Here is a 15,896-nt window from a genome sequence, read left to right as displayed (position 1 = left end):
TGTTATTTTAAAAGATTAACAATTTTTTTCGAAATCGAGTTTACAAAGATTTTTATCCTCTGTAGTCTCTATACAATTGCTATCGTTGTTCTGTTTTACTTATTTAAGAATCAATGATTTCAGTATTAATTAATTTTTATCAGAGATACAAAGCTTCGTTATTTTGTTTGCGGTAAACGTATTCTTATTACGTTAAATATTAAAAGATTAAGTATTATTAATATCTTTTAAACGGATTTCCTTTTTACTAAAAATTAAAATTTTTAATTTGTAACTGTATCTCGATAACCAATCGAATGTTAAACAAAAGTAGGATCTCACTGTCTATTTAAATAATTGTTTATTGATGATTAATTTCATATCTTTATGAAGATTATTTTTCCGAAGAAACTGGTTTGAATATCTGTTCGCGAAAGCATTTGGTGTTATCGGTAAACATCTTGTACAATGTGTTGCCACGATCAGCGTTAATATTCCGAAGCTCTCATCGAAGGCATTTTTTTCCGATGCGTTTTACGAGCAATCCTCGATATACGGCACCGTTGTAAAGCGTGAACTAGAAGCTAACTTGTATCTGCTCCGACTTGCTGTTTTACGATTATGATCGTCTTCTACGTTGCCACATGGCTCGCCAGTAGTTCCGGTCGAGGAATTACTCGCTGTAGTTCGGCACCCTGCCTCTTCTTTCTTCCACCATCCTACTTCCTCTTGAGAGAGAGAGAGAGAGAGAGAGATATATTTCAACCCTTCTCGAGACGCTGAAAATAGCGTCTATCATCCTCCATATACATCCTCGTACAAACTTGCAATAGATACTATTCTATTCCTATAAGACTTTTCTTTGATATCACGTCGATCGTAGCGAGAAGAAAATATTTGCGTGTTCGCAATTAGTTTTTATTATTATTAATCGGCAATTGCAGTATTAACTTATTACTTCTATTTATTAATTATTTCTCGATTTTGCTGGTACAGAGTACGAATTCTATGAAAATATGTAATATTGTGACGCAGTAGACTTTTAGAAAAAGGAATTTTTTAGCAAAAAGTTTATTTTCGGTTTAATTAAAAGTTTATTCTTAAAAGAAGAACGGACAGGTAGTTTTCGCAATACAAATATACTTTATTTCTTTATGTCTTACGTATAATAATGCTATAATTGTGGTCGTCGTTTCAAGGTTCTCACAATCGCGCAAATCTACAAGATCATACTTCATTCTTCAAATTTCAATGATCTTCTAGCTTTTATCGGATAGCGTTTACAGTTTCCGTAGTACGTTGCGTAATTGACGTCCAAGTCTCGGTGTCCAGGGAAGCTTACGCCCTAAACGAGGTGCGAATATCGGCGGTAACGAACGGTCGTCCTCGTCGATTTCGTCCCCGTAGGAGAATAGATCCTCGCTCGATCCTCGTCCCAGACGCGGTGTAAATTGAGGCGGTTGTCTTTTGTCATTAGCTGAAATTGATTCTTGATGATCATAATTGCGAGCAAAATTGGAAGTACATTCTTCTTCGACCTTAAAATTTGCGGATCGATGAGTTAACGGACTTTGATGTAATTCAATTGAGAATAGAGAACTCATTCAGAATGTTAAATTAAGTAATTTCTCTAGATAAATTTTCAAACAAAATTTTATGGGAGGAGAGAGTGAGAAAAATTCAAAGAGAAATAAAAGGGGGATTAAAAATCCGTTTGAATAGAGTTTACTGTAAATTTAATCGAAAAATAAATAAAGAAAGTTGACGAGAATGGAATTTTAGAATCTAATAATTATGCCAGCTTGAACTGTTCGCAAAAGTTTTATTTTTGATCGTTCATAATTCGAAAATTATATATAAATTTTTTTGTTAATATCACATGAAAAATCTTGCTATGTGAAACACCTAATGCAGACTTATAATAAAAGAAGTGTCAACAATAATGTCGATTAAATTTAATTGTGACAAAAGAGAAGAATTATTGTTCGTACAAGCGAAATAACATGTAAGATCGGAAACTTAATGAGGCTCGAGCGATGGATTGCGCGGAAAGATTTTGATTTTCTTACCCGGAATCGTAATAACCGCCCAATGCATGCCGTCCAACGCGTTCGCCAGGACCTGAATCTCGGGACTCACTTCCTGCTTCTCGTCCGACCTGCGTCGCCTTCCTAAACGCGGGCCGAACCACATGCCGCTGGCGATATCCTGCGTGGTGCGCTTGATGCACTTGCCATCGATACACGGGCCGAAATCGTTGCTCGGCGATCTGCCGTCGTTCGACCCGCCGCTCGAGCCCGTCTCCCTCGATTCTGCGAACGCATGCGGTTAATAAAACGAGATCGAGACTTTAATGATTGCGTGCTTATATCGGGGAACAAAAATCGGGATTACCGTATTCACCGGAAGCGCGAGATCCCAAGCAGAGCAGCATGGCCAGGATGCAGACGGTGGTTGCGTAACTAACGGTATTTCCGGTGCCGATCATCGCGAATACGTCGTTCCTCGAGACCCCGCAGCGGAATAATGTCGGGCGACGATGGTGAGCCTCGGGGTTTTATAGGGGCGGAACTGCGTCGTTGTGAGGACGTCGACGTTGTTTTTTCCATTCTCATTGTCTTTCACCTCTTTTCTTTCACCCCCTGGCCAATCACGATTCGCCGGCGAGAAACGATTCGTCTTTATTTGAGGCTCGGCTGACTGTCCTACATACGCAATGAGACTCCTGGAGTTAGGATTCGCGGCCGGAGTCCCGGAACCCACGCACTTACGTACAGGGTAGCTTCTATTTTCGTCCTCGGGGAAAAAACGTTGGCGGTTTTCATTAATTCTTCCAATGAATGGGAATGTCGTATCGACTTCTTCGCGCGAAAATGGAAACGTATACCTATTTTATTTCAAGTTATGAATGAGTTTAATTTCATCGCGCAAATTGATTGTAATTTTTAAAAATTTATCTTGCCGTGTAGAAGGAACTTCGTACATTTTATTAATAAAGAAAGAAACAAGACTTCTTATTATTTCATATGATTAATTTATATAAATTATATTGTTTTGCTATATACACGTTAATTGATTTGATGGCATCGTGGTTTTTAATGAAGGGATACGTTTGATATTAATTATTATTGCAACAAATGGTAGTTGCAAAAAAAAGGAACTTCAAAACATTTTAAATGATTACACAGCGCACATATTTCTTGGATTATGTTAATATAAATATTTTACGTGCTAAATGATTACACAGCGCACATATTTCTTGGATTATGTTAATATAAATATTTTACGTGCTTGAAAATAACCTATAATCATGATGTTATCCTTTTTCATTAAAGTAATTTTGTTCGAGAACGTAATTAGAGGAAACGATTAACTTGCAGTATAATTCAAATCCTGTGCATTTATTTCGGAGATTCGCAAAATTAATTTGAGTCTAATTGTAAACAACACAACATACATATATATATTTTTCCTTTACAAATCCTGTGTTTCTTGTGCGTATTTTTCATACCCCACGCGGCGTAACAAATGACTTCAACGGCCTGGCGTCCGATTGAACGAACGATTAGTCTTGGATTTAACTTGTCGATTGCCGGCTTAACTCGGCGATCAATGAGTTCGCATTCTTTGCACTCTCCCTATATAAAAGCGTCAGATCCGTCGGGCGAACCCGACTTTACCCTAGAATCGCGTCGTGTGATATTGGATCGGAAATGTGATATTAAATTACGTATATATTAATTTTATACATGTATAATATTATTAACATTAATACATTATTCTTGTACAGTTTGTGCTTATCGTAAGAAAACGCGCACGAGTAATAAAGTGAAATTTGAAAAGTTTTATTTAATCACGAATTTATGTTAATTTTTTGTAATCGGAATATTTTAATTAATAATCGTAAATTATACTATTTGGTTTTATTATCATGTTTTTCTTATTTTTATTAGTGTGGGCAGTATTATTACTAATTATTTACTGTCAATGTCCATCTCTATTGTAGTCAGATAGCGTATAGTTTTTACACTATTGAAATAATATTAATTGAATAATCGAAGAAAATTGAATAAATATATGTTTTTACGAATTATCAATAATATTTTTATCAATATATTCAAAATTGCCAAGAATAATGTTTATAATTATAATCGCAATGTGTGCGAAATTTATCTTAATTTTTTCAAAGAGCCTCGTACATTTTCGGTCTCTTTCTTTAATCTTATATGATAGTGAGATGGATACGTATGAAATATTTCTATCGAGAATTAACGCGTTGCCTCTGCAAGCCACTAAATCAGATGCAAATTGATTGAAGACTTGAAACTCCGTGATTGCATACGGGTTTTTTTTTTGGAGGGACATACATATGTATCGTCACACGCGTACGTGCAATGAATACGTCTTACTCGAGGCGTGCAATTAGGGTGAACTCTACACATGGGCGGTCGTGGTTTTTCAGTGAGATCTAAGTGGGCGAGTCACACTCGTCCTACGCCGACTACGTGCGCCATCGTACTTTTAATACTTGTCAAAGCAAACAAACGCCCGCTTCATACTTTTTTATCGCGATGCGATATTTGGTAGACACACGATGTAAGAGCACTTGCATCTGCCGGACCGAATGTGCGCTACGAAAATCTTCCCACGTGACGATATCTTTTCACGTTCGTCTTTTTCGTCGCTCGTATCGCGAAGATCACCCGCGATCTCGGCATTTGAACTCGATTGCGCGGCCAGCATTGATTAGCGCGATCTAATGAGTAATTCCACGTGATTCAAGAGTAATACGAATAAATTTTATACACTTACGACACGTGTTTGATAGAGAAAGTTTTTCATTAAAATATCAAAATAAATCAATTCGTCCAATTATCATTATTGGGTAGAATCGAGAAGCGTTAACTCAATTGTCAATTATTTTCGTAAAGTGGATATGGACGATCGTGGGGGCGATAAGTCGACTTGACCGAAATATACGAAAAAGTGAGATAAATCCTCTGACGTACTACCGGGGGTGCCTCGCATCTGGTGATTTGATTACTGCGCGTTTTATGATGTTCCACGATGTGCTCGGAGATCTTTGTTTCGGTCTTATCTTTGTTCGTACGAACCATTATTTCGAATTAGCAATCAATCATTCTCATTCGCGAAAGCGCCTATCTCGAATTTTCTAGATCAGCAAAGATTAGTGCTTTTCGAATTCTTTTCCCGATGAAATAATTTCAGATACCCGGCTTAAGCGGTTACCATTTTTGACGATTTTATGATCATTGATACAGCGATTCTTTCTTTCTTTCTTCCTGCGACGAATGAAATTGCGATTCCGTTGTGCTTTTTGCGGAGAAAACCGAGGAGTAGGCACGCGCTATGTCGGGGTAGGTGCGAAAGAGGGCGGGGTAGGTGAATCGGCAACGCTTTGTAAACTCTTGCCCTGACGAAGCCCAGAACACCTCGCTGTCGACGATGCATGGAGGGAAAGAGAGAGAGAGAGAGAGAGAGAGAGAGAGAGAGAGAGAGAGAGAGAGAGAGAGAGAGAGAGAGAGAGAGAGAGAGAGAGAGAGATACACACATATATAAACACTCCCATGGTACCGTAAGAACTTGGCTATTCTCGGTAACCAGGAGAGGAGAAGCCGTTTTCTCACACGTGAAAACGAATTTCCGCGACATGTATTATAAACCGAATGCTTCCAAGCACCTATTGCATTACGATCAAAATTGTAATTCGCGCAAATATTTCATTAATCAATCCGCCACTTAAAATTAAACAATTGTAAAGTATTTTGGACTAATCTTTGCGGTAAATTTTATATATTTTTTTTATTTGAATACTAGGATATCAATATTTTTATAAATAGCTCAAATTGCGGCGCTTTTTGCGAGTATTTCTGGTCATCAAGCAACAATTAAACAGCGAAATTGCATTGTTTCGTTAGCATTGCAATTCGAGCGGACTTTACTTTGCTAACGTTTCAATCTGAAATACAGTTATTTGAATATTTAGCGACAAATTTGTGTTCGTTACTGCGAAGTCGCGCAATAATTTAGCAGGGAGACACGCAAACAATTCTCGTTGCGAAATCGAGCGTATAGATAATTGTCTTCAAGATGCTTGACAAGGAACGCCGACATCAGAGAGTAAAGGGTTAACACTGGCACGCCGAATATGCGAGAGAGAAAGATACTCGGAATATTTACTGCGGTATTTTCTTACAATAGACTATTCTTTCTTCAAATTCGAATATTTCGATTTTATTAAATTATTTTAGAGGATTTAATTATTTAAATCTTGCACGACATTAAGGCTGCGTTCCACTTATCGCTCACAACGCTCGCGAGCATCATTTCGTCCTTCTTTAACATTTGACAAACAACAAGGATGAAATGATTCCACGAGCGTTGCGAGCGATAAGTGGAACGCACCCTAAGTAACGAGTACAATTTTATTTCCTTTACTCAACGCGCCATTTTCAAAGTTTATTCCATAATTTGGAAAAATTCTTGAAAATGATATTTTTACAGAGCTTTACGTTGATAATTCCACGTTATACGCAAAGGTGCAAAACACTCTACACAGATTTAGAAATCTACTTACAGAGTAAAACATTCTTATCAATCGGATTATATTTTATTATCTTAATTAATATTTTATTAATATATAAAACACTATTTTAATTTTATCGATTAATTAAGAAACAATTTTTATCCTTATCTAGATTATCTAGAAGATACATATAATATTATCAACCTTTATTTAATTGTAAACTATTAAAGAGAATAATCAAAATCGTGATATAATTGGAGTATAAAATACACGCGAGTAATGTAGAATTAAAAATGTACATTATAAACTGTGATAAACTATGTGATATAGTTTGGTCGATACAACGCGACTTTGATAATGCAGAGACAGTATATACGCTGCCGATGATCGTGATTTAATTTGTTGAACGTAGACGAAAGAATTGTAGGATCGAATAACAAAATATGAAGCTTCGTCAGCGTCGGAAGAGTCAGCTGAAATGTTTACGGCGAGGCAACAGCGAGGCTCAACTATTAACATTCTCGAAGTCCCGCGGACGTGCACGCTCGCGTATAATATAGTGCCACTCGTTGCGATAAACAAACGGCTCGTCAATCGCCACGCTAATATCGATCCTCGGGCTTCGCGATCACTCGCGTACAATACACAAAACCAACAATGTCGTCTTCGACTGGCGCATCGAATCACGTTGTTTAGGTACGATGGACATTGATGGAACGGTGCCATATCGAGGACAATCGCAAATATTTAGTCTCAGGAGAGTCAAAGAGTTCCTGGTAGCAAAAACTAAAAATTAATTACGTCAATTCAACAGTTAAGGTTGATTGAACGAGTAACCGTAAATTGACAATCCCGAATTTTTTAGGGACAGCAAGATTAAAATCGATGATAATCAAATAGTTAGATATCTGAGTTTAATCGAATGGAAATATATCAAATAAAGTTTACTTTGCATGACAAAGAAAGATTTCCATGACCAATTTGACGATGTTTAAGAAACTAACTCATAGATTTTAACTTTAACGCCCACAAGGAATTACTTATAATATAGATATAATTTTCTCCTAAAATAGTTTTCCTAAAGGTCGGATGGATTCTAAAAGCATTTTTTATATGGCGCGGAATAACTGAATACAAACGGTAACAATTTAAATTTGAGGATTGGCAAACGAGCGAAGTTAATTATAAGCAGAGAACGGTATCAGAAATGCCGTCTACTGTCGCGCGCTGGGACAAATAGACACTAATATTTTCTCCTCCGGGATATATTGGCTACATGTAAAGTATCAGATACGCTACATGGGACCAAGTACTGGCGCCAGGGTAGCCACGAAATTCGAAACCAAGCGCTCGACACAATGAGTTCTTCGTCTATAATGGGCCAGCTGAGAGAGTAGAAGGAAAAGGTAGTGAAGGAGAACTTCTCACGGTTTCTCCTCTTTCGGGAAGTGTGAGTTATATATATGTAAACTAAAAGTACAAAATGATGCGTATATGAAAACAATGCCATAAGTAACTTTGAATAAACTGATTCATTCGTATTATTTAGAAAACACGATATAAACAATGTGAGAATGTGAAAGAATATTTTTAATATCTATATTATTCCGAGTTTTGATCATCAATTAAGTTTCCTCTTTCTATAAAAATAATGAGAACTTTATAAACTCTTTATTTACGAAAATAATTTATTGGAAAGGTAAAAAGTAAAATGTCACGTTTTATTATTACATTGTTTATTGCTGGCGACATTTTATACATTTCTATAACGATACTTTATACAAAACTTTACAAAGGTTCTTAATTCTAATCAACGACACGTATTCAACCCAAAATCATGATCTTAATTATAACTTAATCGCGTTATTATTAACTTACGAAAAAAGACTCATCGTTAAAATAATATTCTTTGGCTCAAAGTATGATTGCTACAGAAGGAACGAAACTCTATGTATATACACAACAATCATGAACGCGTGCTATATACAAAATAACTTCACCCTTTTTACACCGAATAATTATATCTTTTCCCAGACCGCGACTTGTCAATGTTTTTCTCCAGATTTTTGGAATCTTTTAATAAAACATTATTTTATTCTTCAATAATTTCGAATTTCTTATAGTTCTGTCGCAAGACATTCGAAAATGTTTGAAAGACGCGTCAGTCGTTAAATCGCGGGGACCACACTTTCTTTCCGATGTAAAAAAAATCATGTCAGGCGCAAAAAGGAACGATCGTTTCGAGCGATATTTCGTGAAATATCGTGGATATGTTTTGACAGTGGTGTCTCCGGTATATTTTATTGCATCTGGCTGGTCGGTGATTCTTGCTTCAATTCGAGGGCCCACATGTGCTGCGGCCAACCCGTCCGTCCTTTGCTCTTCGTCGGTTCTTCGTGGCCGAGATTCGAGGCAGATTGCAAACACGACTCATTCTGCGAAGAAACAAAAATACCCGATGACATATGTAGGTCCTCATCAAAAGTTAATCCTGTCTCTATAGCTAATGTAACCGTCAACCCTAAAATTTAGAATGCTTCTTTTCATTTCGTCTTTAATTTAATGATAGACATAAAACCAGATATGGAGAATTTCAATAATTGTCAGGCAAATTGATATAAGAGACGAATGGTATCCAGGTTATTGACCGTGAGTGAGAATTGTAGTGATCTTTATTGAAGAGAGAAAATTCCACGTGGGCGGTAAACGATCGCAGAAAATGAAGAAAGCCACAAAATACAGGGTTCGAGGAAAGCAAATTGTTTCCGAAGTTCAGAATTAGAAGAGGATTGAGTGGAAAATCGAATCGAATTTCCTTTGTTTCCTTGTAATAGCACTTTCTATCTAAGTCTTCTAAAGGCAATGACCTCTCGATGGAAACGATCTCAGGGATCCGGTGAATGAAACTGAATCCGGATAATTTTTTGCAATGAATATTTTATGCAATGAATTTTTTAATAATGTAACAAGAGTAATAAATAATTGCAATAATCAGTTAGATTTGTTAAGTCATTAATTACAGCATCTTTATAATTGAATTGGATTAAATTGTTTCTTATTATGCCATATCAATTAATCAATTTAACTTCAATCAAGCAAATGTAAATTTTAACAAAATTATTTTTTCACGATCTTTGGTTTCATATAATAGATTTTATATAACAATGAGATTATATGACGATATATAATTCATTTTTAACAAATCCCGAGGCACTACGACGGCTTTAAAAGATCGAGTTCTCAAGCCGACGTACGAATGTATGTAATTAATAGAGGCGAATGTTTACGTTGAAGCGACGCTTACAAAAGCGTTTTGAAAGATTTAAGAAACTCCGTCTATAGAAGACGGAATAATTCATTCTGAAGAACTGTCGAGCCCGCGACCGAAAGCCGCCGCACGCGGCCTCGAGTAGCTCTCGAAATTCTTTAGGACTTTTCGGAAGGAAAAATCTCACGAATACGAAAATGAACGAAGAACGAGGAGCAAAAAAGCTAGATAAGCAAAAATTATTAGCGCTATCTCATTAGTATATATTTTAACAAGAACAGTTAAGTTGCTTTTACATTTTTATATAAAATTATCGATTAATGTAGGCGACTTTTATTAAAAGATAATTGTTATCAATTTATGATATTTTTATTTTTTCAAAACTCAAACATTTTATCAAGTTTTTCTTTCTTTTAATAACAAATTATTTTTATTCCGCTCCTTTAGGTAGCAAAACAATATTTAATTTCTCTTTCTCTCTCTCTCTCTCTCTCTCTCTCTCTCTCTCTCTCTCTCTCTCTCTTTCATTCACGTTCTCCATTCTTTCGCTTTCGCACCCCTCTCTTCTAACTCTTTCACCGCTCTACATAATTAATAATAATTAAGTTATTTACTTGATTAGGTTGAGTCGCTTTATTCCTCCTGCCGTTCGAGAGAATTTCCGCGCGGAAGGTCTGCGGTTCCTCTCCCTCGTCGCTATCCAACACCGCCATCAGATATCCGATATAGGACGCAGCTAGTCTTAAGGTCTTGATCTTTGATAATTTTGTATCCGAGGGGACGTTAGGAATGCATTCTCTCAAATCAGAAAAGGCATTATTGATGCTTTGCGTTCTCCTTCTTTCCTTTTTGTTCGCGGTGTTTCGCCTTTTCGGCCTGGGCGCCACGCCACCCTCGCGAACGCCCTGCTGAAGATGCTGCTGAAGGGTGGCGCCGACGATCTGCTGGCTAATCTGGGCGCTCGCGAACTCATGCTCGCGTCGGTGACTAGGTTGATGATGATGGTGGTGATGTGGATGATGGTGATGGTGGGGTGACGTTTCCTGTTGTCCCTGGGGGTACGGTAAGGTGGTATAATGCTGGCCGGCCGAAGGGTGTACGTATTGCTGCAGAGGCGAGTAACTCGGTTCCTGGACGCCGATCTCCTCGATAAGGGGTGGCGTCGACGCGGTGGGACTGCCGGCCCCCGAGCTACCCCCCGAAATACCGGAATCCGCGCCTCCCCAGTACGTGGACTGACTGTCGGCATCGGGAACCGAGCCGAGGGGCCCTGTGCAGAAATCGGGTGCACATCGCGTTTTTATGTGATCTATAGATGCATTGATGAAATTGGTTTTCAAATGACTCTCGCGAAAATTATTAGCGTATTAACTATACGCGAATATGATTTTTAAAAATAGGAAAATCTCTTTTGCGAAGTTTGCAAAATAACAGCCAGATTTTTCGACACTCGACCTTATAATAATTTTCAGAGGCCTTTGATAAGAACATAATTGAACATAAGGACATTGAAAGAAAAAAACGTGTTTTTTCTACACAATAAAGAATTTAGTAATGTTTTGAAACAATATTATATTTTATGATGGTTCTTAAAATAGTTAATAATGTTTAAATTTAATTCATTCCGTTGATATTTTGCATTTGTTGGATTTTTTCGTACTTGCTTTTATAGAAAAAAATGATACGACAAGTAGTACGTAATTAATTTAAAGCCTAATAAGCCTTTAATTTTGATTGTCAAAATAGTCTACATATATTTTTTGTAACGCTTCTCTTTAATATGTTATAAATAAGCAAATAGTGACTTTTTGAAAAAAATATTTGTTTTATTTGCACTAGCGCAATCTGTTATATTAATATTGTATTTTAATATAACATATTGCGTTCGATGTTGAATTGTTAAACAAATCATATACGTAAGATATTTAAAGCAAAAAATACATCGTTCGCATAAGAAGCTCTTGTACATTGTTTATTCATAAGTCTTTTGCATTTTGCAATTAATTATTCTTTCATTAAATGCTACTCCATCTCTATTAAGCTGTTTGATTTACTGCTTCTTTCGTCATCGGTCGGTCGTAATGATAGGTTTTGCCTGAACATGAATTAATGACGAATTAATGATGAGAGAAGCGAAAATAACGTTATCCTCCACGTGCAAACTGGAAAAGCGAGTTCTACCTTCACGGAATTTTTCCATTCTTGAACTTACGTAAATATATTTATCTATAGATAATTTCATTAAGTGCGTGCATTATTACATATTAAGAATAATAAAATAAATACTATCCGTGATAATGCATAATGATAATACAATGCATAAAACGATATAGCTATAAGAAGATAGTGACATATTATGTCGGCGAATCTCAAACATATCCTAAATTTAGCTCGCACGCAAAATTAATAAGAATTTCTGTTATTTGAAGACTTTCGTACTCCATGAGACACGTTTCCTTATGTTTTTATGTTTTTGAATTCCACCTATTATACATGTAATTTTTCTATAAAGACAGAAAGAATCGATAGATATGTCCATTTAAATTTTCTACTCTAGGAATCATGCTTAAACCTGAGATCACTCGTTTGTCTTGAAACAAATCGTAAAAGAATGCGCTTTGTTTTGGTATTCAAATTAGTTTTCAGAATAATTGATCTTGTCAATTAGGACGCGTGTGTGCACTCACCGTATGGAAGTTGAGTGACATAATTATACGGTTGATGCCACTGCGGATAATAGTCGGTCTGCGCCTCGTATCCGCCAAGCATGTTGCCTGATATTTTATCACCGTCAGATTCCTTTAATTTGTCACAATTCGTACCAACTTCACAAAACGTTCACTTCGAATTCTCAACTTAAACTCGTCGCCGATTTATTATTATATTTTATTTTACGATTTAATTATTTTAGCATGTCATTTCTATATCTTGTTATATTCCTCGATCGCGACGAGCCTTTTCTTTCGTCAAAAACAAAAGTTGTCCTTCAATTATTATATATATTATTATTTCCGTTTATTATATCTCGTTATATTTCTCAAGTATCTGAAGATTTCTGTAACTTGCACTCGAATTTTGTCTGAACGAGATGAAATTTATTGCCGTTCTGATTATCTTGTATTATTACACAAATTATTTTATTTTTCGACGATGGTGCCTTCCACTTAGATCTCGTCCCGCGAAATGAAAATTATCGTTGATACCTCATTATTTTCCTATTCTCTCGACTGTCGACTTTTTTCTATTTCCCGCTCGCGGGGGGCGTCTCTTCTTCGATTTGCGTCCGGATATCGCGTCGCGTGCTTTCAGCACAGACTGTCGTCCGAAGCTGAGGAAGCGCTATATTTGCGCGCGGTCTCGTTGTCGAATAGCGCGATGCAGTTTCGGATGTGCAGTCAAAGGGACACTGAGAAAGCGGAGTTTGGTGCGGTACCGATCCGCTGCCCCCCTTGCACGATGCGGTATAGTCCCCGGTCGCGTTCGCCGCTTCGTCGTCGGTGGTAGCAGCCGCGAGGCACGGGTGGGTGTACCCGTGAAGACCCGTCGTGATCCCGACCCCGTCAAAACGGGCGGAGCTCGGTATGGTCTACGCCCCTGTGAGGAACCCGGGATTCAATTAGTAAATTGAGGGAGCCCGCCGTCGACGGACGGCGAAGTGGGGTATGATTTAGGGTATGACGTTCCTCGGCGGAGGCGTCCTCCCTCCCGCTGCCTCCACCGACCGCGACGTATCGCCATCGCCGTCGCGCTCATCTTTTTGCCAATCGACTAGAGCGAACGCGAATGCTCCGGCTCCTCGTGGTGTAATAATATTAGTCGAGATATCGGCGCGATATAGCGCGAAGCTGCGACGCAAATTAGAGGATATAGCGCGTGATGCGAGGGGAGGGAGAGGAATTTTCTCTATCGTAAATTTGCTCGAAAGGGAAAAATTTCGTGGGGCATTCTCCAACTTGACAGTGTGGATGTATCTCACAAGTTAAATATTTTCACAGCTAAATGTCTCTGGGGGAGACTTGATCACACCTCTATCAAAGTTTCTTTCCTAGATTTTAATGAATTTCTTTACGTGTGTATAATTAATAAACATTTTTTGATAGTTTCTTATTAGTGTTGAATCTCCATGGGAACTCATACACGTTAATTCTGTATGTTTATCGAATATTAGAATAGAAAAATTAAATTTTATTTTTTCTAAGAAGATAGATCGTTTAGCGCAGAGACCCTCGAATTAGAGTCTGGTCATAAGGCGATTTTTTGTCAAAATTCTGCGAGAGAGAAGGATATACATTTGCCATGACGCCAGACTCTAATTCGAGGGTTTCTAGTTTAGCGTTATTTCTCTTTTTTTATCATGTTTTGTTTCAAACTTTTTGGTTAATATCGTTATTCTATAGTTTCATCTCATTCGTTCCCGGTGGTATTTCAATTTTGACAGGCGCTAAATGTCGTTTAATAATTACATCGGGTCTCCGTGTAATACGCAAAAAGAAGAAGAAACGGGTCAACCCACTTTTACGATGACACGTTTCCTTCTCCAGATGACGGAGCGACACGAACGAGCATATAATAGCCGCCGGTGTATATATCGACCCTTTGAGGAAAAAAAGGCTTCCCTTCGTTTTCTCTCGAGTTAAAAACGAAACAACCAGGAACATCCGACGCCGAAGTCAAAGGGACTTCGTCGGGAAAACGGTAGCGCGACGGTAGTCTCGCGGGACTTTTCTTCACCCCGTACAACCTGTTCGCATAAATAAGTCGGCACCTGTTCCCTTCTCATTCCACTTTTTAACGACAAGACAATTTGTACGACAGATTGCGACAATTAATTAATTAATTAACCCTTTCGTCTCTAAGTTTATCTAATAAAAAGGATGTTTGTATTTTTGCGCACATGTTTTGCGTGCTACTATTTGTACGATACATACAAGATTGAACTAATTTATAGCTAACGATTAGAAAAGTGAATACATTATCCGTGATAAGAGCGAGCGTGTCTGGTTTTATTTCCGAGAGAAACCAGACGCCAATGTGTAATAGCCAAATAATTATTTCTAGTTATCTAGTCGTAAATTAGATTTGTCTTCCCTTGTTTTAAACGGGAAATTATACTGCAACAATAAATATCTCGATAAATATTAATTGATCTAAAAGATTTTTATAAAATTGTTATTAATCTAGAATTTGTCTTCTCAGATGACCTTTTCAGAATATCTTTTCGCAATAAAGACCTAATTTTAATTTTTATCCATTTGATTTGATATAAATTTGTTTATATCCATAATTGTTTCATACCAACTTTGTATTTAAACGCTTAAATAGTGTAGGTAATAAATGTACACTAAGAATATTGACCTTTATCTCATTACCGTAAGGATCGTTGGCTGAGAAAGGATTGTTACTGTTTTCCAAAAAATTCCATCGCTCTTTTTCCGGCATTCCTCTATAGTCGATAATCCGTACTCTTCCGTTTTTTTTTTTTTTTCGGTCTCTCGTGGCAGATATCGGTGAAAGTGATTGGTCGAGTGGCCGGCTGCCAGTCGGCAAATGCCGCAGAAGCTTCTTGACAGAGCCGATGGTAGTGGTTTACTGTCAAAGGGAAATGCCGCGATTAAAGAAGCACTTATAGGACGACTAATTTTTCTCTTTGATGCCAGGCGACCGTGATCGCCTTCCTCGTGAACCACTCTTACCGCGAGATAGGCGCCTTCAAGGAGCGACGATTATCTGCCAGCGCGCTGTGTCTCGAACTGATCGCGAAGTCGTTTGGCATCGACAGCCCAAAATCATTTCCATTTTCATTGTAATAGTGAAAATGTATCTTGTGTTTCGGATAAACTTAAATCGAAATTACGAGATTTCTCATAAACATTCCCTCCTTCCCCCCTCCCTCTCGATCAACGTATATCATAATAAAAATATTTTAGTTATATATTGACGTTCTGTATAAATTTTATTGACGTTTTAACCTATATAATAATTACAAAATTTCAGAAAGAAACGATTTCTTTCAATGTAATTTTATTACAAATATCTTTGCGTTAAGCCAATATATTCTCTATAATGATTTTCCATAAAGTAAAATTTATATTCAATCTAAAG

The 15,896-nt window shown here is 37.3% G+C and overlaps 2 protein-coding genes across 3 annotated transcripts; both read right to left on the bottom strand.

The window, feature by feature from the left end:
- Positions 1-1,099: 1,099 nt before the first annotated feature.
- On the bottom strand, positions 1,100-2,520 carry Pban (PBAN-type neuropeptides). Of its 2 annotated transcripts, none has more exons than XM_071703649.1 (3): positions 2,374-2,520; positions 2,049-2,291; positions 1,100-1,456 (listed from the first exon to the last, which is right to left on the bottom strand). In XM_071703649.1, exons 1-3 carry the CDS (start codon positions 2,465-2,467, stop codon positions 1,260-1,262), a joined length of 534 nt encoding a protein of 177 aa, XP_071559750.1. In that variant the 5' UTR covers positions 2,468-2,520; the 3' UTR covers positions 1,100-1,259. The 2 variants fall into 2 exon arrangements, with proteins under 2 accessions (XP_071559750.1, XP_071559751.1); XM_071703650.1 differs by having other exon boundaries at positions 2,383-2,520.
- A 5,725-nt stretch (positions 2,521-8,245) lies between these two features.
- Hand (heart- and neural crest derivatives-expressed protein) lies at positions 8,246-13,218 on the bottom strand. Its single transcript, XM_071703638.1, has 3 exons — positions 12,482-13,218; positions 10,409-11,064; positions 8,246-8,961 (listed from the first exon to the last, which is right to left on the bottom strand). Exons 1-3 carry the CDS (start codon positions 12,561-12,563, stop codon positions 8,827-8,829), a joined length of 873 nt encoding a protein of 290 aa, XP_071559739.1. The 5' UTR covers positions 12,564-13,218; the 3' UTR covers positions 8,246-8,826.
- Positions 13,219-15,896: the final 2,678 nt, after the last annotated feature.

Source organism: Temnothorax nylanderi, unplaced genomic scaffold (assembly GCF_030848795.1).
Source record: "Temnothorax nylanderi isolate EJ_2023f unplaced genomic scaffold, tnyl_v1.0 TNYL_tig0035_pilon, whole genome shotgun sequence".
NCBI classification, from domain to species: Eukaryota; Metazoa; Arthropoda; class Insecta; order Hymenoptera; family Formicidae; genus Temnothorax; species Temnothorax nylanderi.
Note: the sequence above shows the minus strand (reverse complement) of the source record. Positions and strands in the feature narration are given on the sequence as shown.

What these genes read in the sequence shown, in the direction of transcription:
- Hand (XM_071703638.1), bottom strand. Translation starts at nt 12,563, where the DNA reads ATGCTTGGCGGATACGAGGCGCAGACCGACTATTATCCGCAGTGGCAT. An exon ending in TGTCACTCAACTTCCATACG is followed by an intron (nt 11,065 to 12,481) that starts GTGAGTGCACAC and finishes ATTTCTGCACAG; the next exon opens with GGCCCCTCGGCTCGGTTCCC. An exon ending in AAGCGACTCAACCTAATCAA is followed by an intron (nt 8,962 to 10,408) that starts GTAAATAACTTA and finishes GTTTCTTCGCAG; the next exon opens with AATGAGTCGTGTTTGCAATC.
- Pban (XM_071703649.1), bottom strand. Translation starts at nt 2,467, where the DNA reads ATGATCGGCACCGGAAATACCGTTAGTTACGCAACCACCGTCTGCATC. An exon ending in TCGCGCTTCCGGTGAATACG is followed by an intron (nt 2,292 to 2,373) that starts GTAATCCCGATT and finishes ATGCGTTCGCAG; the next exon opens with AATCGAGGGAGACGGGCTCG. An exon ending in GGCGGTTATTACGATTCCGG is followed by an intron (nt 1,457 to 2,048) that starts GTAAGAAAATCA and finishes AATCAATTTCAG; the next exon opens with CTAATGACAAAAGACAACCG.